General features: G+C 43.8%; 1 protein-coding gene across 19 annotated transcripts in view; it reads right to left on the bottom strand.

Annotated features, from left to right (window-relative positions):
• Plekha5 (pleckstrin homology domain containing A5) overlaps positions 1 to 26,000 on the bottom strand; it is a 177,207-nt gene that overhangs the window by 26,272 nt on the left and 124,935 nt on the right. For 11 of the 19 annotated variants that reach the window (XM_052175174.1, XM_052175193.1, XM_052175179.1 and 8 more), the window contains 7 exons: positions 22,884 to 23,349; positions 20,991 to 21,074; positions 17,862 to 17,981; positions 16,867 to 16,920; positions 3,732 to 3,794; positions 2,934 to 3,014; positions 2,647 to 2,796 (listed from right to left, as the gene is read on the bottom strand). In XM_052175174.1, coding sequence (XP_052031134.1) covers positions 2,647 to 2,796; positions 2,934 to 3,014; positions 3,732 to 3,794; positions 16,867 to 16,920; positions 17,862 to 17,981; positions 20,991 to 21,074; positions 22,884 to 23,349 — 1,018 coding nt within the window. The remainder of the gene's footprint in view (positions 1 to 2,646; positions 2,797 to 2,933; positions 3,015 to 3,731; positions 3,795 to 16,866; positions 16,921 to 17,861; positions 17,982 to 20,990; positions 21,075 to 22,883; positions 23,350 to 26,000) is intronic. The other 8 variants (XM_052175182.1, XM_052175183.1, XM_052175194.1 and 5 more) reach the window with 3 other exon arrangements.

Raw genomic sequence — 26,000 nt, 5'->3', positions numbered from 1 at the left:
AAAAAACAAAAAAACTATTTAGAAGTTTTCATTTATTGTTTTTATTCCTCTGTCTGTATGTGTAGGTCCTGCAGAGGCCAGAAAAGGGGGTCACATCCCTTGGAGCTGGAGTTCCAGGCAGTTCTGAGCTGCCTGATGTGGACGCTGAACCAAACTGAGGTCCTCAGGAAGAGCAGTGATTGCTCCTAACTGAGCTCTCTCTCTAACATTTGAATTCATATTCTCTCTCTCTCCCCCCTCTCTCTCCCTCCCTCCCCCTCCCTCCTTCCTTCCCCCACTCCCCTCACAGGGTCTCACTCTGTAACCCTAGCTGGACTTGATTTTGCAGCTTCCTGTCTCAGTTTCCAGAGAGCTAAGATGATAAGTATGTGTCTAACACCATACCTAGTTTATATTGAAAAAAGTAAAAATAAAAAATCTGGGCATGGCAACACATGCCTGTGATCTCTGATACTGGGGAGGCTGAGTTAGAAGCAAGGACTGCCTCGTAACTTCTTAAGATCTTGTTTTAAAAAGAAGTTCTAGGACTACGGAGCTGTAGAATGCTTGCTAGGCATATGCAGGGGCTTGGTCAATCCCAGTCAACCCAGGACAAAAGGGAAGAACTAAAATGACGAAGGTGGCCTGGCTGTGTGAAGATTAGCCTTATTAATGGCTTCAGCATACTTTTATGTGAAAATAGAAATCAATTTCCTTGAATAGTTTTCTCCAGCAATCTTTTATTCAGAAAGCAGAGGCAGGCAGAACTCTCTGTGATTTCAAGACCAGTCTGGTCTACAAAGAGTTCCAGAACAGCCAGGGCCATACAGAGAAACCCGTCTTAGAACTAAATAAAACAATATATGTATATATTCACATTTTATTTATATACTTATTTATTTCTGTGTGTGCAATGTGGAGGTCAGAGAACAATTTTGGGGAGTCATTTCTCTCCTTCCATCATGTAGGTTTTGGGGTTCAGACCCTGATCATCAGGAAGCAAGTACCTTTGAAGGCTAAGCCATCTTGCTCAGTTTTTTGCTTGACCTATTCATCTTGTAACTGAGATGCAGCAAAGGAACAGAAAACACAGAGGGTCGGGCCAGGGAGGGGAAATGATCATGGCCTAGAGCCTCAAGGGACAGGGGAGGCCAGGCAAGGGTGGTGCCTGATTCCCGTGTGGAGTAAAGTACTCAAAGGCTGAGGATATACTGTTTATTTATATACATTACTTATATTATATATAGTATATATGGGCGAAACTGTTTTTGTTTTTAAAGATTTACTTATTATAATATTTAAGTACACTGTAGCTATCTTCAGACACCCCAGAAGAGGGCGACAGCTCTCATTATGAATGGTTGTGAGCCACCATGTGGTTGCTGGGATTTGAACTCAGGACCTTCAGGAGAGCAGTCAATGCTCTTACCCGCTGAGCCATATCACCTGCCCCCATGGTCTAAACCTTTAATCCCAGCACTAAGAAGGCAGAGGCGGGTGGGCTCTGGGAGTTGCAGCCAGCCAGAGGAACACAGTGAGAGGAAAACGAGACACAGCTCAGTGGTTAACAGTGCTTGTTACTTCTGCAGAGGACCTGAGTTCCGTTTCCAGCACCCATTGGGAGGCTTTCAACTGCTTGTACTTCACCTCCAGGGAATTCAACTCCTTCTATGGCCTCTTCGGGCACCTACACACCCACATAAACAAAAGTAAATAAATCATAAAAAAACAAACCAACCGACCAAGAATTCAGAGGAGGACTCTAACCCTAGAAAAAGGCCAACCTTGGTTTGTATGCCCTAAACACAGCTATACCAACAAGAATTAAGAAAAAAATTTGAGGGCTGGAGAGATGGCTCAGGGGTTAAGAGCACACTGACTGCTCCTCCAGAGGTCCTGAGTTCAATTCCCAGCAACCACATGGTGGCTCACAACCATCTGTAATGGGAACTGATACCCTCTTCTGTTGTGTCTGAAGACAGTGACAATGTACTCACATACATGAAATAAATACAACTTAAAAAAAAAAAAGAATAAAATTTCACTGTGTAGCAGTGGATTTTGGATTCCTGAGCATCGGTCTTACAGGTGTGACACCATGTCTGGCTGATCATCTCTTGTGATAATAAGAGTAAAGACAGCCCATTCAAAATAGAGAAAAGACAAAAACCTAATATATATATATATATATATATATATATATATATATATATATATATATATATATATATATATATATACACACACACACACACACATACATACATATATATATACGCACACACACACACACACTCATTTTGTTTTTTATTTTGGAGATATAGTGTCACTTTGTAGCCCCAGTTGACCTCAAATTAATTCACGGACATCTGCCTGCCTCTGTCTCTAGAGTGCTAGGATTAGGGCCAGTTCCTCCACGCCCAGTTTAATGATGTTTTTGGTTGTTTCTTCTTTGAGACAGGATGTGTGTGGCCTCCAATTCTGGATCTCTAAGTGTTGGGGTCAGAAGGGTTTAGTACCATGCCTGGCCAGGTTCTCACTAAGTTGCGCCTGCTGATCCTGAGCTCATTCCACTCTCAGGCAGGTCTTGCACTGAGTGATCACCCGGCCTCGGTCTCCGGGCGTGGCCTCCCTCCCTCCTGGCCTCCCGGAGCCCAGGGCACTCACAGCAGTGGCTCGGGACAGCTCCCGACACGTGCTTAGCAGGCCGTTCTGCAGGTCGTCCCTCTGCAGCACCACAGTTTGAATGGCAGCTGGGTTGTCTGCGTTCATCTCTATCTCCTGGCTGGCTGACAGCAAGGCTTGCTCGAGCGTGTACTGTGGTAATAAAGAGGAGCACACTTAATGCTCTGCATCAGTGAGCGTGTGTCCCAGTGTACCAGGCCGCTGGTGTCCTCGGCAGCAGCACAGGCAGCACCATCTACAACCGTATAGAGTAAAGGTAATCGCCCTACCTTTTCCTTGTGTAGCTGCTGCAGCTTCTCCTCCAACGCACGGACCACTTTGTCCTGCTCACACAATCTGCTTAATTTGGCCTAGAAGAGAAGATGTGTTTTGTTAGCAATGTAAAGTCTTTCCTATGAGGGAATGGGAGGCACTTAAAATACCCATGGACTATCTGGTTGAACTTTAAAAAAATTAATTAGTTCTTTTAATTGAAAAACTTTTTTATATACTACATTCTGATTACATTTTTCCCTTTTATGACAATTTTATTTCAATCAAAACCACCAAAAGTAAGAGTTTTGGGGTAGGGAGTATGGCAGGATCCTTTGGTCTCTGGAGGTGGAGGCAGGTAGATCTTGAGTTACAGCCCACTCAGGTCTACACAGTGGGATCCCAATTCAAAAAGGGAAAATCAATAAAAATGAAGGAAGAGCAATCAAATACTTTGACATTTTTCCTTTTCTTTTGGATCTGAGGATAAAACCCAGAATCTCAGGAATGCTAAGCAAATGCTCTGTAGCCCTAGGGTAAACCGTTTGTCTGTCTGTTTATTGGAGGCAAAGTTGTCACCTGTAGTTCAGGCTGTCTGGGAACCTCGTCAAATCCTACTGCCTTAGCTTTGCTGGGACTGGAGGGATGTGCCACCATGATTCCTGGTTTTATTTATTTTTTTAATTCTTAATAATAGTTGTGCATAAGGGCACATGCCTTTAATTCTAGTACTTGAGAGGCAGAGACAGGAGGATCTCTATGAGTTCAAAGCCAGCCTGGTCTGAAAGTGAGTTCTGGGGGCCAGAAATACTTACATCAATATCTACTTCTTCAGGTCTGTACTTGTACAATGTGCCTCTACATTCATCTTGTGACAGCTATAAGAAAAAAAAATCCCATAAGGCAGTTTTAAAAATCCTATTTAAGTAATATATTCAGTCTATAGTGAATACGTCAAATTTATATCAAAATGACGGTATAGCAAGCATGATTTTTAAATTTTTATACTAGAAATTTAATTCAAGCACAAACCGTCACAAAAGTAAAGCAACATTTAGCAGTAATACAGTCCACAGGGTACAGGAGAATGATGCCAAGGCAGGCTTCTCAAATCATAAACCGGCCAAAACAAAATTAATGTAGCAACTTCCGTTTTCCACTGTAAAGACAAACATTATTTTGATGGAAAACGGACACACACAACCATAGCAGCTGCACTGAATCAAACGTTTGTATCAGCATATCCAGGGGAAGCGTCTGGTACAGCGCACACACGCACACAGTGTGTGCACTCAAGCCAACACATCTTAGCACAACTGCAGTAACGAGGGAGACCTAGGATACACTGTGTACATGGATGTAATATAAACACACATACACAATAGAGACTTATCTTGTTCTTCTGTCTTAAGAACTAAAAGATAACGAGGAAAAGGGCAGGTTTAATTACAATGAAGAAGTCATTTGAAACCTCTTACAACTGAAGGTCTATGCTTTAAGTCATGCATTCCCTAACTGCAGAAGAGGTCTGCCCTGTCCTGAAGCCTGTGCCGTACGGCTGTAGGCACTGATTACTGTCCCTGTAGTGCTGGGGACTGATCCAGAGCCTCATGCATTAGTGTCCAGCTCTAGCTGTGAGCACATGGCACCCCCAGCCTTGTAACGGATCATTTTTCTACGCATGGAAACCTCTTTTAATGCTCTCCTAATTGTCTTTCAGTCACATGAGTCCTCATTTCTGACTGTGCTTACCAAGAGTTCCACAGCCATCTCAGTCAGTCATACCCAGAGCACACCACAGCCTCTGCGGGCCTCATCTCACTCTCTCCCTTGTCTTTTGGTTTTATATTGACTGCTAGACAGCAACAAAAACATATTAGGCAAAATTGAGCTGGAGCTTATTGTATATTTACTACATGGAACATTTTTCCACACTATATGCTCCCCAATATGAGGTAGTTTGGGGAGCTGAATTTTATATACACACGTACAAATCCATAAGGATGTGTTTGTTATGAGTCCCCTCTGTAAAGATACAGAGCTTGACTGCTACAACTTTAAAACAAACAGCTGAGAATGCTAAATGGATCTAGAAACGTGCAGAGCAGAAGGTTAAACACTCAAGCATTCCGAACCCACAAGTAACCCCTGGAATTACACACTTCACCTTATGACTTTACATCTCATACTCATGCAGATGAACCAGGACTGAGTGACCGTTAAGCCTTGAGGGTTTCAGAAGTGAACAGTACATGAAGAATGAATTTGATGGTAAAAGCAGATGGTAAAAATAGCATCCCCATGAACATCAAGTGTTAGTCTAGACTAAAGCACCTGGATGCCAAGAAGCATTTCCACCTTTCCCTGGAAAAGGGACAAAGAGTGAGATTTAAAATGCTTCTTTCCATGATACAAACTGGGAAAGGCCAAATTTGGTTTTAGACTTGCAGGACTGAAAGGCACAGGGCCTGAGCTACTGAGATGTGCAATGCATTTGGCTCCATATTTAAAGTTAAAGGAAAGCAGCTTTACTGGACCGTGGCATGTGCACGCTGCTGTAAGAGTGTGGTATCTAGGTTAAAAGCAGGAACTACACTGTGTGCCCAGGGACTGAGGAAAAGAACACTGGTCTACTAAAGGGTGACTCTCTGGGACCTTGCTGGGCTGTTTTTATTTAGAGTCACTTAAAACTCATTTTCCTACCAGTTATGTTAGCATAAAAAGTGACCACTGACAGTGAATAACCTTTTCACGGGACCTTGTGATGTAGCCCTGGCTGGCCCAGAATGTGGACAGATGCACATCTGTCCTCCCCAGTACTGCGACTGATTATAGGCATGTGTCAGCAGACCCAGCGGTTTCAGCTTTTGAGTGGTATCTCTATGGCCAGGCAAATACATCAAATTTATGGGATACTTGTCATTACTGTACCAGTGGACATTTAAAAACCTACTTTAATTTATGTAAATGTGCCGTGTACACACAGGTGCCAAGAGGCTGAGAAGAGTGTTGACTCCCAGGAGTTGGGGACACACAAAGGTGCTTCTTAGCCACCCTACAAGGATGCTGGCCACTGAAATTTGGTCCTCTGGAAGGGTCACATGTGCTCTTGACCACTGAGCCATCTTTCCAGCACCCCCATGCCTTTTTTGAGACAGTGTCTCATAAAGACTGGAGTGGACTCAAACTTGTGTCTATGTAGCCAGTGATGACTCTGAACTCCAGATATTCTTGTCTCTACCTCCAAAGTGCTGGAATTATAACAGTATAGTACCTAATAGTAATAATATTACACTTTCCTAAAACACAAAATATCCCCAAATCAAAAACATGCCTCCCAAGCCCCCTTCTTTTGTGTTCATGTGGGTACACTCCAGAAGATAGCCTTTCTCCTACCATGTGGGACCCTGGGGTTCTCTCTTTCACCAAAACTGGCTTGGCATTAATGAAAAATAATGTTAACTAATATTCAATTGTTAGTGCTGGGCACAGGAGGAATGTCTTTAATCCCAGTACTCAGGAGGCAGAGGGAGGTGAATCTTTGAGGCCATCCAGGTCTATATAGTGAATTCCAGGCAAGCCAGAGCTACATAGTGCAAGTTGAGACCCTGTCAAAAAAAAAAAAAAAAAAAAAAGCAAAAAAGCAAAACCCTTCCCAACACACAAAACCCAAAACTAAAATGAGCAAACAAAACTAGCCATACAAAAACATATAACAAAACTCAACCTTTAAAACCCTCTGTAATCTCCCTCGTGAATATAAATACATGTACGTATGTATGTACACCTCCAAAGTAGGAAAGAAATTAAATTGTGCAGTTTATGTGGGTGCACATGAGTGCAGGTGCCAGAAAAGGACATTCAATCCCTACATCTGGGCTCTGGCAACCCAACTCATTCCTTGTCAAGAGCAGTGTGCACTCTTCACCACTGAGCTCCCGTTTCGGTTTTCTGTCTTGTTCCTCCCTCCCCCACCCTTCCCCAGTGACAATCTTACTTTGTAGCCTAAGATGGCCTTGAATTCAAACTAAACCTTGTACTTAACTTCCCAAGTGCCTGGTGTTATAGATGTGAAAGATGCCTGGCTTTGGAACTGCTTTAAAAAAAAAAAATTTATAGCCAGGTGGTGCTGGTGCATGCCTGTGATCCTAGCACTCTGGGAGGCAGAGGCAGGTGGATTTCTGAGTTCGAGGCCAGCCTGGTCTACAGAGTGAGTTCCAGGACAGTCAGGATTACACAGAGAAACCCTGTCTCGAAGTAAAAAACCAAATAAAAAAAAAAATTATATGAGTACACTGTAGCTGTTTTCAGACACACCAGAGGAGGGCATCCTATCCCATTACAGATGGTTGTGAGCCACCATGTGGTTGCTAAGAATTGAACCCAGGACCTCTGGAAGTGCAGACAGTGTTCTTAACCACTGAGCCATCTCTCTAGCCCCAAATACTGTTTTTTTTTTTCTATGTTCTAACATAAGTCCTGTGAGGACTGGAATTACTTTTTGATAATGTATTATCCAACGAGCTAAAAATAAAGTCAGCTGGGGTTGGTAGACTGCGTACCTAGCATCCATGAAGGCCACACCTCAACCCCAGTACCAAACGAAAGTGGGCAGAGTAACAGATGCCTGCGATTCCAGCCCTGCTGGGGGAGAGGCAGAAGGATCACAAGTTCAGGGTCACCTTGACTGAGTTCCTGGACGGCCTATGTACAACAGCCAGTCAGGTATGGGACAAGTCTTTAATCCCAGCATGGAGGAGGCAGGAGGATGGAGATATCTGAGCCCAGAGTAGCCTGGCTACACAGTGGATACCAGGTCAGCACGGGCTGCGTAGTAAGACAACAAACAAGGAAAAAAGAAAGGGAAGGAAAAAAAACATTCATAAAACCAACCAAAAGCCTACAAACAAACGATCCAAGCAGACCGTGCTTACAGGTCTGTGTGCAGGCATTAGCTGGCGTGGATCTTTCAGAACTATCCACTAGGTGAGAAGCGTCAGTAATAGGCACCGTGCTATAAAGCCCATCAGAGGAGGGTGGTGTACTCATATTATCAGTCAGCAGAATAGCAGATGGACTCAGGAGATGTTAAAGACCCTTGACCGTAGGACTAGAAAGCCAGTTCAGCGAGAGCACCGGCTCTTCAGAGGACGGGGATTTGATTCTGTCTGCTCCAGGGGATCTGATGTCCTCGCTTCGCTTCCTCAGGCACTAGGTGCAGGTATAGTACAAGCACATAAAATAATAAAATAAAAACTTCATACTTGTTTACTATTAAATCTTAGATCTTTTCACTACGTCAATTTGGAGAAAACCCACTGTCTAAGAGACTACACAGATTAAGGTGGCTGCAGGAAGGCTCGGTGACTCGTGAGTACAGTCCAGCCCAGCACTTGGGAGGACGCAGGACCCAGTCTCAACACAGAGCCGCAGTGGCATGAGATGGCCCAGTGGGTGGAGTGCTTGCCTGAACCTGTGGACCTCAGCGATCCCAGGCCAGAGTAGGGGATTCTAACAAGCTGTCCTCTGACTTCCACACACGTGGACATGCACACAAAAGGGTAAGATGCCACTTCCATTTTCTTAAAGTAAAGCTGTTTAACTTTAAATGTTTAGTATTTCAATTATCTCTCATAAATTAAAGATGGTCCAGTCGTTAAACACACTTCAGACATTTTGAAAACTGGGCCCGCGGCCTGACTACATCACGGCCCGCATCCTGACTACAAGCAGACTTCAGAGATGGAGGCGCCTGTACCTTTCTGGCTAGTACAGGCTCACAGGCTTTTCATTCTGTGCTTTTGACATTTGAATTAGGATCTACAACATTCATTTTTCATGTGAGTTAATTCTTTCCTCTTCATTATGTTTTAAAACTATTCTAAGCGGCCATTGCCCAGAGAACTGGAGGTGCTGACGAGGAAGAGGCTGATGCTGCTGGACAGAGAGCCAGGGACATTTAGCCATGGAGAAATGGTAACGGAAACAATGGAGAGAAACAGGTGACTTCTTTTGCAGATCTGCAGGTTACCAAGGTTCCTAAATCAAAGCTACTAACTCCCCAATACACTGTAAGTTAAACAAATAGGGCACGGGGATTACCCTGATGGACACATAGGAATGATAAAGCAGGGAACCAACAGCCCTACTGTATCACAACTTGGCTAGGTTCTACTCCATCAATACAAAAACCTCATAATCACCTCCCACATAAACAGAATGCACCAATGTTAGATAGAATAGGAGAGATTTGGAGGACTGTGCTTAAAAGGAAATAGTTTTACAAGTCCTTCTCCCTGAAATCCATTTATAATGCCTCCAGAGTAAAGGAAACAGTTTTTACAAATCCTTCTCTCCCTGAAATCCTTCTTTAATGCCTCCAGAGTTAATGCAGGGAAACCTAGTAACTCCTGCTAACTGTACTGCAGACCTCCAAGTATCTGTTAACCACATGATGCACACAAAAGCTTTAGGATGGCACACTTAATACTCAAGGGCAAGTGCTCAGCGAAGCCATGCTAAGGACACCACAGCATCTTGGACATGGATGAAGTGTGGTGTCCCAAACAAACACAAATAAAAGATAAAAACACTGATGTCATGAGGAGAGACAAGGCTGTCACTGAGGGTTTGCAGATGACAATGCGGTGTCATTCAGAGTCCAAGACCTTACTTGTTGGTACAGTTGCGGTCTTAGCGCCGAGTTCTCAATCATTGTGTGAACCATGGTGATAATAGGTTCATTTTCTTTCATCTATTTCAAATCAGGAGGAGCATACAGCAAACATCAGTTTACAGCACAGGTAGATTTCCGACACTGTAAATATATCCTCTACTTTAGTATCTTCCTAACAGTGCAGCTGCATACATCTCACCCGTGGTTGCACAGACTTAACGTATGCCAACAGTTTCAAGCAAGAATCGAAAGCTACAAAATACACCAAAGGTTATAAAATAAACCTTACCGACCGTACTGTGCTATAACCAGATTTTACCTTTATCAATATATCCAATTAACAGCTACTTTTACATTTTAGATGATAAGACATTAATATACAAAACAATCTAAACTTTCTAGAGGGAGACAGTCTGTGAATTCAGAGGGAGAAAAATGGTAATTGTTTAATTTTATTCAATAATAAGACTGACATGAATCACAGTTCTTTATAAGGCTAGTCAGCAAATAGTTAAGTTCTGTATAGATATTACAGTTTAATAATACCCAATGTCTTTATCACTTAGATAACATTTTATTAAAATTAGTCTCGATAGGTATATTCATAACCCTTGTATTTTCTTACAGTACACTGGCATTCAAGGACGTTTAAAATAAAACTTATTGAATAAGGACTCAGTAAGTCTCCTTAGCTCATCCCATGGTAGGCTGAAAGCATGATGCTACTTCATTATTGCTTTTAGGGAAGCAGTGTTTCGTACAGCAGGCTTTGCAATTAGCTATAGCATTCAAGAGACAAGCATTCTTAGACCAAGAGGAAATGGCTGACAGGTCTGCTGTTTATCAGTGCACTGGGTCGTTCGTTCTTTATCTTTAATGTTAGAAAACACAGATTTCTGTTCTCCCCGGGTTTAAGGTGCGTGCTGTCTACTGCATTGGCAAAGCCATGACTCTCCTGTACTAGAGGTCATAAAAACCTGAGATTGCAGCCCTGCAATCAGACTTCACTTTTGTCTCCATAGCCAATTAACGACTATTCATCTTATATTAGGATAGATGATAAAGCCTTGCAATACACAGGAAAATCTAATTTCCCAATAGAAAAGTCTATTTAGAGTAGTGGCCCCTCAGTCACATACACTGGAACTACTGGACACAATTCCCAGGCAACTCTTGGGCAACCTGAGAATCTCTGTGTAGACAGAATGATCTAGGCGCGGGCAGACTGCTCTCAAAAGCCCCTGGCCAGAAGGACTCACCATCCTGAGGATTCTATTTACCTTTTGCTTTTAGTGTTTTTGTCCGATATGAGAGCTATAGATGAAAACTTCCCTTTTTGAAATGATAGGCCTATGCTGGAGAACTAACTAAAACATATTATTAAAATTCCAGAAAGCAATGCTCCCTACCTCTCCACATCTCAGCTAATCCTGTTCTAGTAAAGCTGAGCTGCCTGAAGAGGTTTAGACCAACAGAGACATCTGCGAAGGACACTCTACAACCTGTTGAGTGGCCTGTAGGCTGTGTAGTAAGCTCCAGGTTTCAAGATTTTGTGAGATGACAACCCAAGCAGCTGTCTTTGAGTCATCTCTGTTCCTGGAAGTAACCCTTCATCCATATTCCTGTAACAAAACTCACTCACTCATCATGTTGGACTTTGGTGGTATAGTTTTAGTGTTACAGCTACGAAGGGAAAGGTTTCCCCAACAGAAGTGTTGCAGCTCTGAAAGAAATGGTATCTTGGCAATAGGGAGCCAAGAAATACTACAAGGTCATACTGCACAAACCTCACACAAGAGATTTATTGAGAAAGACACAGTAGGGTGGTTGCCTCTGTTTGGGTGAAAGAAAGCAGGGAACTGAGCAGGAGGCAGGCTTTATACAGGGGAGAGAGGAGGGGGAGGGGTAGAGCATATATGTTCTAAGGTGTGGACTGGTGCGTTTTCAAAACCCAGAGCTGAGCTTAGGCTTTTTACCCTATATACTATGCAAACTTTGGTCTGTCATGGGTTCTGGAGAGACAAAGGGAGAAAGAGAGGGAAAAGAAGGGAGAGATGTGGTAGAGGAGGGAGAGGGAAGGAGTAGCAAAAACAGAGAGAGAGAGAGAGAGAGAGAGAGAGAGAGAGAGAGAAAGGGAGAGAGAGAGAAAGGGAGAGAGAGAGAGAGAGAGAGAGAAAGGGAGAGAGAGAGAAAGGGAGGGAGAGAGAGAGAGAACCCCCCATAAAACAAACGACAAAAGTAGATTGTGGGAAAATCAAAGTCTGCTTGGCTATATGAGACTGTGTGCCAACCAAAAGAGGAGGAAAGAGGAAAGATGGAGAGAAGAAAAATCAAGAGTAGCCATGAAGGGATGGGGGAGAGCTCAGCAAATTGACAAGCCAGAAGACCTGAGTGTGACGCCCAGGGCCCACAGGCCATCGATGGGGGAACTGACTCAGACCACCTCACAAACTCTTCCTTCCTTGCATATGCACAAATATGCATGCTCACAATAAATGTAATACGATTTTAAAGGACAGAAAAAGATTGATACAAGATTATTTATTCTTAGCAGAAAGGTGCAAGAATACATCAACTTTGTGGGCCATTAGACTATGCTGGGCAATGGTGGGGCACAGGGGGAAGGGAAGGAGGAGAATAGTTTGGGATTAGAGTTAAAAACCATCCTTCAGGGCTGATCTGAGGGAGGAGGGAGGTGATGGGGGACGTAGGGGGAACTGCAGTTGGGACATAATAGACGAGACAATAATAAAAGTAAAAAAATGCTTATGTGATACTGATATGTGATGTATTATGTATGGGTTAAATTGGATTAAACACATTTGTCTTCTCAAAAGTAAAATCTTCATTTTCTCCATCAAATGCCTTCCTTGGGTAGGTAGCACACTCTGAACACTGCCCTGCAGCTTCTCACCCCTGGCTGTCAGAAAGGAGCCTGCCTGGAAGCTCAACAGAAGGAAGGTGCTGAGTCACCACAGGGACAGCAGCTAGGAGCCCTGTGGGCGCCCATCTCCTCTGGGCAGGAGGGCCACAAGAGCATGCTACACGGGGCAGCGGCTACGCTGGGCCCATGAGGCCAGGGCAGGGCTTGCTCTCCTGTCTGCAGTCTCCTTGGCTTACTTGTCTACAACTGCCAGAACTCTCATCTGCACGGGGTTTCCCACTGCTGTTTCTTGAGAGGATCGGGGAGCCCACTGAGAACAGTTCACAGCACCCAATCGGGGGTGTACATTTCATTCAAAGTCACTTGCCCTTGTAGAACGTAGTTCATAAACAGGTACTGTATTATAAAATCTAAATGCTACTATAGAACATTTACAAAACAGAAAGTTTACTCTTAGAAGTTAGGGGACTGGGAAAATAGTTCAGTGGTCAAGAGCATTTACGGCTCTCACAGAGGAACCAGGTTTGATTCCCAGCACCCTCAGGGTAGCCCATAGCCATCTATAAATCCAGTTCCAAGGGACACGATGATGCTCTCTTCGGGGCCTCAATGCCTCGAATGTGGTGTGCCCACGTACATGCAGGTGAAATATATAAAATAAAAATAGAAAAGAAAACCATAATATGAAAAGTGACTTTCTTACTTCCTCCTAAATTATTTAAGCACCTCTTTAGAACATGGATTGCTAAAACAGGGTAGGATTCATTTAGTCCCTGACTTCAGCCCCTGCCCCTGGCATTCAGTCTCCCGGGCTGCTGTCTTCTCCTGGAATGCTATCCTGTTATTACCATCTACCTAGAGGCGGGCAGGAAGATGACGGGAGAAAGAAACCTCTAAATCCATCTCTCTTCGTCACTAACAGAGAAGTCACAAAGGAAAGGGGAAAGAAGAAAGAAGTGAAGGAGGCGTGAGCGACGAGCTCAGTGAACAACACACACACACACACACACACACACACACACACATACACACACACGGGACCCAGTGCATGATGGGAAGGAGGCATGAGCAATGACCTCAGTGAATACCACACACACACACACACACACACACACACACACACACACACACACACGACCCAGTGCATGATGGGAAGGAGGCGTGAGCAATGACCTCAGTGTGAATACCACTCACACACACACACACACACACACACACACACACACAGGGGACCCAATGCATGATGGGAAGGAGGGAGGAGTGTTGTAGGGAACCTGGGGGAGTGGACATGATTAAAATACAATATGAACACAAGTGGAATTCTCAGAAGAATAAACAAAATATCACCAAAAGTACAGACTTCAAGTAGTTGACTAGCTATTTAAATATAATCTATGGCACTGTACTACAGAGTAAAGCAGAAATCCTCCCACAGAAGTGTATAGCTCCTATTATGTTGTGCTTTTATGAGACAGGGCCTAAGTCTGTAGTCCAGCAGCCCCATAACTCATGTTTCTCCCCGACCCTGACACTTTGAGCACCACCACACCCACACCCTGTGCTCTCGTGGTCTTTTAAACTACTTCAGTTGTTACTTGTCCTGAGAGGTGGCGATGAGAAACCATGCTCTCTCATGTCATGTTCAGGCTCTGGGAGTAGACGTGGCTCTTCGCTTGGCCTGAGTGTGAGGCGCCAGCCTCCTGCTTGCTGTCTGCTGCGCATGTCAGTGGAGCAGACAAGGCTTAGCTCTCAGGGCATCTGCTGGTCCTAGTTTCCATGGATGATATTAGGAACGAACAGAATCTACATGAATGAAGGTTCCTGTAGTGGTTGTGGCACCTACAGAAGGCTGCATCGATGGCTTTAATGTTTGTGAGTGGGAAGGCTGAGGAGGAGGAGCGGAGACAGTCAGCCAGCACACACAGGCTTTGACTTTGAAATCTACCCAGAGCATCTTCCTCTGATCTGCTGTCTAATTTGTGGTTCTATAAAACTTATGAGTCAATCTATAAACCCTGGACTCCTAATAATGCCTGCAAAAACAACAGACCTTGTTGGCTCAAACAGGTTACTGGCAGGAACGAGAGACAGCTGGAAAGGTTTAAGCTGAGTGAGAAGTTCTACTAAACTAAAATTATCTTAATTATTTTTATATACTGTACAATAAGTACAGCTATAGTTAGATACAATGCACAGTGCAGTTCAAAAAATTTAATTCCAATACATTGCTACAAATAATTTTTAAATGTATGCCAGAAGAGATTTTCTTTAGATAATCTTTTGTGGGTGCATGCATATCTAAGTCAGGGGTCAAGTGTGTTCTTTCTCGGGAGCACCACGGTTTTTGTTTTTTCCTTTTGGAGATGCAGTGGGACCTAAGGCCTGCTGGTTTTGCTAGTCTGGCAGACCAGACTGCTCCAAGATCTGCTGGGCTTATAGCTATGTGAATGCCACTCTGCTGGGCTCTAGTGTGGACCCTGGGGATGGCCTGCACCTTCCACAGCAAGCAGTGACTCATGAGCCATCTGCCCAGCTCCCAGGAAATCAATCGCAAGGCTGTACGCACTTAGAGTGGACGAGCTTCTGCTTCTCACAGTTTTACATTCTAACTGCTATCAGAAATGGCCAAACACTCACTGTCAGAAGTAGTGTATCTAAGTGCAAGGGTCAACCACAGCGTCCATTTCTAGAATTATTCCTATTGTCATAACATTTTAAAATGGAAACAATGTAGTTTTTGGAATCTGAGAACAAGGCATATTGCTTGGAAACTCTGCTGACAGAGCCCATAAGTGACCAGCCTCTATCTCACTGTATTAGATTGGGTGGGCACTAGTGTGGCATGGCAGCACGTCTGAAACCAGAGGGGGCACACAAACCTGAGAATGGATCTGTGCCATCCTGGAAAAGGACCGAACAAGCATCTCAGGACAGGGGTGGCTTCGACAACACACTTATCTGATTAGGAGCCCCCTAAGTTCGTCCCCATAACTTCATCACAGTCCTTACTGAGATTACTAGGAATCTCAGCCAACCATCAGGCTTATTGCAAAGACTCTAGGTAACTTCACATTCACGCTCACACTGCTGTTGCTTTTAAAGCTAATGTTTGTATTTCCCCAGTTTCTCTGGCTTGCTTGCTCATTTACTAGTCAGGAAAGGTTTGGTTTTGTTTTGTTTTTGAGACAGGCTATTGTTCTGTAACTCAGGTTAGTCTTGAAGTTTTGTACTTCCTGGCCCAGAACTGCTGGGAGCAAGGGTGTGTGGGGCCACACCAGGTACTCTAGTTTACAGTGTAAAGGAGATTTAAAGGCAGTTTATTCCTTATAGACCTAGGAGCTTTTTAGACCATGAGGGATCTTTATTATAGTGGTTTCAAAGTTCATTTCAGAGACAAGACTGAGTTTTATCAGCCCAGTTTCTGCAGTGAAGATTTGAACTTGGATAACAAAATGCTGATTTCTGAAGCATTCCAATAGGTGAAATCATGTCAAAAACTAATGGGAAGTATGTAAATTACAAATTAAGAAAAGTATGCTTCTTTAAAATTAAGGTGACTAGTTGAATATGTCTGCAAAGGGTCATCGTGACATAAGATCTCTCTTTAAATAGAAGTAATTTATAAAGCTGCATTTGCCATTTTCTTTCAAAGCTGTAAGCATCTGTCTTACAACATTTCCCATAGGAACTATATTTGATAAAATATTCAAATCTATGCATTTCAAGACAAGTCAAAATAAAGCTTAATCTTTATTAATTAATTTGTCAGCAGAAATGATGTGTGATAAGATACCAAGGCCCACTAAGTCACAACAGTGTCTAACACCCTCACCTTTGTGATGCTTTCCACGTCCCGAGGTGTGTTTGCCTTTCGGATACAGGGTCTCAGTTTATGCCCCACGGAAGCAGGCACAGCCGCCATGGCTTTCGCCGCTCACTAGAGAGCCCCCTTGACCACCCACCACGAGGTAATGGGGAGGATCACAGGGTACTGAGATAGGCCCTGCATACTTGGTGAGGACCAAACCCTGGGAGGAGACAGCACCCAGGCAACTGAAGGCAGCCCCCATACACTCCACCCACCCTGAAGCTCTCCTTAGGGAACCAGGACACTGCACAGGCTCTCCTTTCCACTGCCAACAGGCCCTTCCCAGTGCTCATTCCTTCACAGCTCACTCCAAGCTCAGAGAAAGCGCAAGGAAAGAAACAGGATATAGGTGACCCAGTGCTTGTACCCACTCCATTGACCCTCACAGTGGGGTCTTTACTGTCACTTATAGAAATCATGTCATTAATTAAAGTGACTGAAGTATCTAAGAAGTCAGGAAGATTGTACTATAAATGGTAAGTTCTAACTGGTGTCATAATAAGAAAATTCTACAAACCCCACCTGATGATCCAAATAAATGGTGTTCCTTTGGAGATGATGTGAAAGAATTTCATTCTAGTAGCCATCAATCAAGGAAGGAGGAATAGAGAGCAAATTGTCAAAAGGTCAGTTGGTAAAAAGAGAAACAGGCAGTTATTACAGCGCAATCCCACAGCACACAACCCCCACACACATGCTCATCAGGGCACAGACAACACACTCAGTATGTAAAAATCACAGACACTGAGCTGTTCCACAGAAATGCTTGCAATGGCTTTAGCAGATAGCGCATTTACATGCCAGTCCTGTTCTGTGCTACAGTCTCCCTTCTCAGATAAAAAGAGGCTATTAAATTAACCCTTTGAGAGATTTCAGACTGGCCTCCAACTCCCTGACCCTCCTGTATTCAACCCTGAGTGCTGGGATCACAGGTGTGCAGCTGACAAATATGTTTTTTGTTTGTTTTGTTTGTTTGGTTTTGGTGTTTTTGAGACAGGGTTTCTCTGTGTAGCCCTGGCTGTCCTGGAACTCACTCTGTAGACCAGGCTGGCCACGAACTCAGAAATCCGCCTGCCTCTGCCTCCCAAATGCTGGGATTAAAGGCGAGCGCCACCACTGCCTGGCTGACAAATATGTTTATGTCTTCATTTTTTTCTCATAAGAAAAAAGGCTTATAATGAATGAACTTACTGCTTTAGTTAAAAACCTAAGCTTTTAGTACCTGTTTTATCAGATGTAGAAGTCCAAGTGTTTATTTACTGAGCAGTAGAACCATCTTGAGACCTCAGTGTAGTTCCCATCTCTCTCCTCACATACACTTGAGTTGAAGGCTAAGAAGTGCACACTCATTGTCTTTTCTCAGTTATACCTCCATGTAAGTAAGCTGAACTCTCAAAGGGTCGACAGGGGACGGCAATGCCCCTGTGGTAACGGTGCAGGCTCATGCGCAACACCAAGGACACAGAATGACTGCACCGATGTTGGTGACGTCACACACAGACATCTGCATAGCTGACCTTTGGGCTGTGGGCCTCGAGTTTGAGCTGCATGAGCTGTGCTAAGGTGTGCTCCCGGATGCTACTCAGCTCTGCCTGCTGCCGCCGCAGCTTTATGAGCAGCAACGTAAGCTCCTCTGGCTTAAGGATCCAAACAGTGGGAAACAGATTAATTGTTGTCTTAAGGGACAGACATTAAACCAAGATTTCTTGGCAAGTTTCCTCTTATGGTTGGCATCATAGAGCCTAGGCACTATGATGATAGGTCCTACATAAATGCATAGACATCTAGAGAGACAGAAGGAATAGTGTTACTTTACATCAAAACAACATGATATTCAGAACTCATTGGAGTATTTCACTGTCAAGAATAAAAGGCACAAAACCACCATAAAGTTTAGCACAGAGAACTGTTAAGATGTTATCAGTGTTAAAGTCATGCTTAAGACTCTTCTGGCAACAGAACAGTATTGGCCCATCCAACACCATTCCAAAGAACAAGCAAATCAGAAAAGTTAGTTACATTTTAGAAGGGAAAAACTTGGGTATTATTTCTGAATTCCAAGATTCGGCATGTAAGGTCACTTGCATTTTGTAATCCTACCTACCCATACAGTTTCCACAGAATTTTTTAAAATTATTAAGGTGCTATTTTTTTTAAGGAGAAAAAAAGGAAAACAAACACTTTTAGTTTTGCTATTAGTTTGCTATTAGTGTTCCCTGACCCCTGCACACATTCTCTGGAAACACTAGAGACTCTGAGTCCCTGGCGGTACTACAAATCCTGGGGAGGAAAGCTCTCAACAGTGAGTGGACTTCTTATCTGGAGGGGCCCCTAAGCAGCAGATGGACAGCTGTTTCTCTGAGCGGCGACTACAGATTGTCCGGGATAGGGCAGGGACCCTGCTCACAGACGTCCCGGGCCCGAGCCCTGCTCAGCTCTGCCGACATGCAGCTGTACGCTGGCTCTCCTCTCCATGTGCTGTGCCTCTCCGTTTTTTATACCATAAATTCTTTTATGGTATTTTCGTTGTCGCCTTCAGACAGGCACAACATCACAGAAGGAAGCCACAGCTCCAATGGCTCTCAGATAAAGGTGGGCACAAAGAGAGGGCATCAGGCTTTTATAATTAGCAGTGCTTAGTACATGTGAAGTCAAGCTATAGTGAGTGATCTCCCCCCATTTCCCCGCCCCCCCCCCCCCAACCCTAACAAAATCCAAAAGGCCAGCGTTTGCTCTGAAGCCACCTTGTGACTACAGGACTTTGGGACAGGCTTTATCTCCTGATCACCTTGTCCAGCTCTTGAGGTCTTGCCAGAGATACGGGTAGATAAGGACTGCCAGACCCTCTTCTTTCTCTTTGTAGAGCAGGATATTCGGAACCTCAGGATGATTTCTGACAGAAAATCCAAAGAAGTTTGTGTATGGACTAAAATGATGGGGGAATTTTCAAAAGGACAGAAGGCGGTATTCATTCATATGCTGAGGTCAAACGAAGAGGAGTTATTGGCCGGGAACTGGGTGATAGTAAATGTATTTGACTCTGAATAGCCACTAGAGGGAGCTACTCTGCCTGCTTCTGTCACATTAACAATCTACTGCTTAACAGTTCTTGGTTTTTAACAATCTAGTATTTAATGGTTCTTGGTTTTTAATAAAATATATCCATAATCTTTCAGAAACTGAGATCACTTTAAATCAGGAACAATTTCCTTTTATCTAAACATGTAAGATGAAATATGCTTATAAGAAATACAGATGAGTTTGTTTTGATTGCTGTAGAAGAGAATTTTAAATTATAATGAACAATCCTATAGGTGTTAAGTCACACCCTCAAACAAATGGGACTATCTACAGACAACGAGTCAGGTGACAGAGAAAGGGTTCCAGCAGTGTCATGTACCTGCACTCTCAGTGCTCCAGAGGCTAGGGTGGGAAGACTGTTAAGAGTGAGACCTCGCCTAAAAGCAAAGGCAAAAGCAAAAACTAACAAAACAAAACAACAAATACAATAAAAACCAAACCCCCCTCAAAAACTAAGCCAAATCAAAGTCATCTATTTTCTTTGAAACACTGATATTAAAAATATGTCTAAGTATAGATAATATTGATAACAAAATGGAAATAGTAATTCCCTCCCACCCTGTATCTCAGTCTTGTAGCTTCAGCCTTGGGATCAACAGGATTAAAGGCATAAGCCTCCACGGCCGGCTGACCACTTTACAGTCTTTCTTTGGGTGAATACATAAATCAATGTATTTCTGACTCTAAAGCAGCTAATATATATTACATTTCACAGAAGAGCCAAGCATGGCAGTGTGTTCATGTAATTCCCAAGTGAGGAGGCCAGCAAGAAGGAAGACAGCTCCAGGCTGGCCTGTGCTGCACTCCGAGACTTAGTTACAGAGCAGAGCAAAGCCACAGCAGACAGCTTCACCAGGAGGCCTGCTGTGCAGTCCCAGCCGACAGTGGCTCTCGGCCTTCCTAATGCTTCAACCCTTTAACACAGTTCCTCTGTTTTGGGACCCCCAGCTATAAAATTATTTTCATTACTACTTGCACAACTGTAATTTTGCTGTTGTGAATTGTCATGTAAATACATGCTATATAGGCTAGCTGATATGTGACCCCTCAAGGAGTCACAACCTACAGGTTAAAAACTCCTGGCACGGGGCTTACTGAGCTTGAATACAACCTTGTGTACCTTATGTAAGGACTTCCTACTGTGCTACTTGGGTTTTTAAGATAAACAAAACCAAAACTATGTGGTCACGTATGTCTGTGGTCACACATGTCTGTGGTCATATATGCTATGTAGCCATGGTTGGCCTATCTCCTAGCAATCCCTGTGTTCCACTGTGCCTGGTTTTTATTTTGAAGAAAAGGGGGATAACAAAGCAAAAACCCAGAGTTAAATAGTAAACTTTAAATGTGCTCCTTTATTTGGACATTTAAGGGAAGGCAGCCACAGAGACATAGGCATGGCTAATGTAAGTCTACGTTCTTCTCATGTTCAATCTTTGTTACAAAGCAGTTCTGTTTTCTTCTGTAGGCGGCATCTCTGAAAATTCACGCTTAAAAACTATGCCAGCTTTCTTTGTGAGCAACAAATAAAGCAAGCATACAATAAATAAACGTATCACACTCACCGTTCTGCCTTGGAGGCTCTGAGGACTAACAGCCTGAAAGGTTAGGCCGGCTGGCATTGACCTCCTGTCAGGTACATAGACATGCTAGGAAAGAGAGAGAGTTCAGGGGTGAGCTTTGTTTTCTGGAGGGGCAGTGTCAATATTATTGATGAATAATCTTAAATTTACATTATGGAATACTATTTAAAATTGTCATTAGTTTTTATGAGAGAAATACTAACATTATTTACTTGACTAAAATATAGATGCCAATAGACAGAGTAATTCTATAAAGACTGGTCAGCAGCATGCAAACTCCTTGCTCTCAGGGTGTGTGTGTGTGTGTGTATGTGTGTGTGTGTGTACGTATGCTGTTTGTGTTTCTGGCATAAGACCTCATGTAGCTCAGACTGGCCTCATGCAAACTCCTTGCTCTCAGGGTGTGTGTGTGTGTGTGTGTGTACGTATGCTGTTTGTGTTTCTGGCATAAGACCTCATGTAGCTCAGACTGGCCTCACACTTAACTGCTAATCTACGGGTTTCCAGTACCCAAATGCTAGAATCACAGGCATGGTCCATTTATACCTGGACCCACATAAACACATTTTATATTTATTATTACCATTTATGTATATGCTGTCTGTGCACAGCACACACGTGGTCAGAGGGTGACTCTGTGGTACTAGCTCTGTCCCCCGCCCACTTTAGGTGAGTTCTGGCCTCAGGTCACTAGGCCGACACAGCCACCTCTTTACCCACTGAACCATCTCACTGGCCTGGCTTCAGAGTCTTTAGAGAAAATTTAGTGAGGGGAGTGTCACAGGTTGAGAGTTTCAGATTTTACTGTTTGGCTATTTTTTCATGCCTGCTTTTATGTTCAGTCTATTAAGACAAGTCTTCAGTGAAAGTGTGTTACCAAATCCCCCTGGCATGTGTAAGTTGGTGAGGGGTGTGTATACTGAGCAACTCATCTGGGTGGGTGGAGATATTCATCTAGGATCTGTAGCTAAGCTCAAAATAAAGTGGCATTTTCTTAAAGCTTCCTGGGGAACTAACATCCTTTAGTCTGCCACACTTTAACCTTTTGGCTGTATGCAATCTGGTAAAAACAGAGTTCATCTGCAAAGTACTGGCTTAGCAAGTCATGTGCTATTTTTCAAGTTGAGAGGTTTCAGTACAAAATACTCAAAGATCACGTTTGCTAATATCACATCAATTCTTCAGTCCTGAAAAGCCATCAAACTCAGTCTGTAAACAAATGCTTTCTGATTGTAGTTTCTCCTGAAGATACCATCAGTGGTGACAAATGCTGTGATATTTTTTTCTCTTTGAAGTGACAGGTTCCACGTTGCTTTGACAGAGGTCTACTAATTAATAAGTCTGAATAATGATCCTTATCTGTAAGCCCAAAATTAACCCTTCTTTCCAAAAGCTGCCTTGGTCATTGTGTTTTATAATAGCAATAGAATATAGCTAAAACATGGCCCAACCTTATGAGCTAAGGTTGAAGCAGGACCATTTGGTCCTTATGACCTAAGGTTGAGACAGGACCACTTGGAGTTTGAAGCCAGCTTGGACAACTTATAGAGATCCTACCTCAAAAGCATGCGAGACACACTTTACACTTCAAATGTAAACTCTTGCTTGAATATATGAGGCTTATATCACAAACAAACAAATGAATGAACAAACAAATGAACGAAGGAATGAATGAACAAAGGAACAAATGAAATCACTTTTGTGATCAAGAACTATTGAAAACTTAGATTCTATTATGGGATTCTAACAGAGTGTTTTAAAAACACCTGTTTTAAGAGAACAGCCTTGTTCTCTTGCCTCTAACTTAATTTAAAAAGTATATTAAAAAGAAACTACGACATCCTTGAGCAGGGAGTGAAGACAAACGCGCCTTACCTTGGGGTGGTGGGGCCTGCTCCTGCGGTCTATCGTCACATCTCCTCTTTGGATTGGTGAGGACACCTCTGACCTGTATGTCCGCTGAGGGGAGAAGCCCTGGTAAGCAGCAGCTGCTAACCCGTGGGAAGGTGATGTGGGAATGGAGGGCATGGTCTGCTCAGACCCCCTCACCATGGCCTTCGGGCTGCCCAGGCTGCTGTGCCGAGGGAGGGTGCTCTGCTTGTGGAAAAACTGCCGCTGCTGCCACTCGTACAGCTGCCACATGGTGTCGTCCCTCATGGACCGCCGCTTCTCCTCCGCTCCAGGCCCTGTCTTCTCAAGGCCACAAGGGGTGACACTGCAGATACTCTCGGGCCTGGTCTTACTGTTTCTTGGGAGTGTCCGGTAACCTTCAGGGTAGCGGGCCAGGATCTGGGCTCGGTGGCTTGGCATGTTCCTTGGCAATGTTTGATAAGAAATTACTCTAAAATTTAAAAAGTTGTAAAAATCAACGTGGGTGCAAAATGGAGGGAGATTTGTTTTTGAACTTTAAGTGAGACTGTATTTCTGGATTTCCTGTCAGGCTTTCTCTCCTACAATGACATAGTTTAGCAGCATGTGGAGTTGCTCTGCATGTGCAAGGCCCTGGGTTTGAACCTCGATACGTAACAAATCGAAAGACGAAAAAGAAGGACGGACTAGTCAGCCAAAGTGTTATATGAGGACTAAATCATTAAAAAGCTTTAGCTTTAGAAATGAAATTACATCTGGGGATGTATATGAATACAATCTACAGCAATTATATGTGACTGCTAGCTCCACAAAACATTTAGTTTACTGAAGAAGCATTTGCCCATTTTGAATGACAATAAGAACAGTTAGGCCTTTAAGTCCAGGGCTTCTTAACTACAGGTAGGTGAATCTCTAAGTTTGAGGCCAACCTGGTCTGCAGTGAGACACTCCCTGTCTTAAAAGAACAAAAACAAGAAACCCAACAACCAACTCACTGCCCTCTCCCCAAAACTGTCCCGGACCCCCTCCAAAAAAAAAATCCAACTCCCAAGATAATATTAAATAAAATTTAAAGAGACTATTCAAGAGCTAATCTTAAGCCTTCATCTTTTATAGTGCAACTAGTTAGATAGTAAGGGCCCCGCCTTAAAAAAGCAAAAACCAACCAACCACACACACAAAAAAACCCAAACAAATCCAACAACCAAACAAAAAAAAAATTAAGATTAAGTTTCAAGCATTCATCACGGCCCATCATTCTGTGGTGCACACACTGTGGCTTCCTTCCTTCCCCGCACGAGAACACGAGAGTCTCCAGGGCTCTCCCCACAGGCACACGGTCCTTTCCTGTACACCGCACCCAACACCTTCGCTGCCTTCTACTGTGTCAGGTGTCTGCAGATGCTGGGCACTACAAGAAGAGGCCTGTAGGCTACTTTATAGACTCCTAAAGGTATTTTAAAAGTTTATACTTCATCGCTGAGGTACCTACCTCTCCAGACCCTACTTTACTACCCTTAGTAATCTAATTTTTTGGCTGATAATTAGGAAGCCAAAGATTTCTTTTTGTATTATGAGTGTGTGTATGTGTGTCCGTCTACGTGAATGAATGCTATGTGTGTGGCGAGCACACACAAGGGGGCCAGAAGAGTCAAACCCACTGCACTTGCAGCTATACGCAGTTGTGAGCCGCCAACATGGGTGCTGGGAATTGAACCTGGGTCTTCGGGAAAGCAGCAAGCCCTTTTAACTGCTGAGCTACCTCCAGCTCTTGCAGAGAACGCCACCTTGGCCTTGTTACTGGCAGCAATGCATCAATACCTCTCCAGCACGCGTGGCAGTTTCCCTGGAGGGGTACAGCAGGTCTAAGGGAGTGTGGGTTGTACAGGACCCTTCAACAACAACAACAACAACAACAACAACAACAACAACAATAACAACAACGAAGCCCACGCAGTCCTTCAACAGGCCTTACTGTGACCTCGTTCGTGTAAGGACTCAGTGCAGACTTGGCTATGAGGTACATACACTACAGTTAGTTACTACTGCTATGTAAAATTATACTATTGTTATTCACTGAGAAGTTCTCTCTAGGAGGAATACACCTTCTCTTTGTGACTATGGAAAGGCAGAGTAGGAACAACTAGGAAGGAAGGCAGGAAGGCGCGCACACCTGTACTTGGGGGGTACAGGCAGTTGGATCTGTGTGATGCAGGCCAGTGCACTCTGTAAGCTCCAGGCCACCCAGGTTAGCATAGCCATATTCTTTTAATGTCTGGCATTATAGTAAGAGTTTGTGAATGAAAATGCCTACTTGTAACAATTTCCAGACATTTATATATAAATAAAAAATTTATCCCTTCTTTTTTAAAAATATGCCAAAGACTTGTATGCTGTGCATGAAACTATTCATCTATCATAATGAGTTAACTGACACTAAAGCCATGGGGCTGGAGAGATGAGTCAGTCAGCAGCTGTGTGGTCGCTGCTCTTCCGGGATCCACATTAGCTGACTCACACCCTCATCTTCCGTCTCTTGGGCAGCCCCACACCCTACACCCATGATATTCATACCTAAAATGAAAATTAAAAACAGCTAAAAACAAGGAAGACAGAAAGCGTAGGAAGCAGCGACCTTAGAAGGCTGAGTCCTTGTGGGTTCCTGTCTAGCAGCCACAGGAGGCCTCCAGCTGCTGCGCTGTCCTGACTTCCAGAGCTGACCACCAAGCTGTCTAGAGGCTAAGGTCACATCACTCACTACTGTTCGAACAATTGTGATCCTTCAATCATCTCTCCAGAACAGTAAAGATCTCCTCCATCATTCTGGTTCAGTCAGTGCTAGTCTCCCCCACTACCCCGCTAAGGCCAACCATCAGGTACCTCGCTCTGGGAGTGGAGCGAGAGGAACAGTCTCACATGACTAGACCAGACTTGAATTAGCTGTGGCTTTCTCTCCTCTTGCACCCCCACCCCCACTAGATTTCTCTCCCGACTTCTCTTTCATAAGACAGAAGGCAGAAATCAGGGCCAAAAATGGAGAGCGGGCAGTCCCAGCTCCTGAATACCTCTGTATTCAGGTACGGCAGCCAGGGGAGGCTGATTCCATCCAAGACTGCACTCTGG

This window comes from Apodemus sylvaticus, chromosome 2 (assembly GCF_947179515.1).
Source record: "Apodemus sylvaticus chromosome 2, mApoSyl1.1, whole genome shotgun sequence".
Taxonomy (NCBI): domain Eukaryota; kingdom Metazoa; phylum Chordata; class Mammalia; order Rodentia; family Muridae; genus Apodemus; species Apodemus sylvaticus.
Note: the sequence above shows the minus strand (reverse complement) of the source record. Positions and strands in the feature narration are given on the sequence as shown.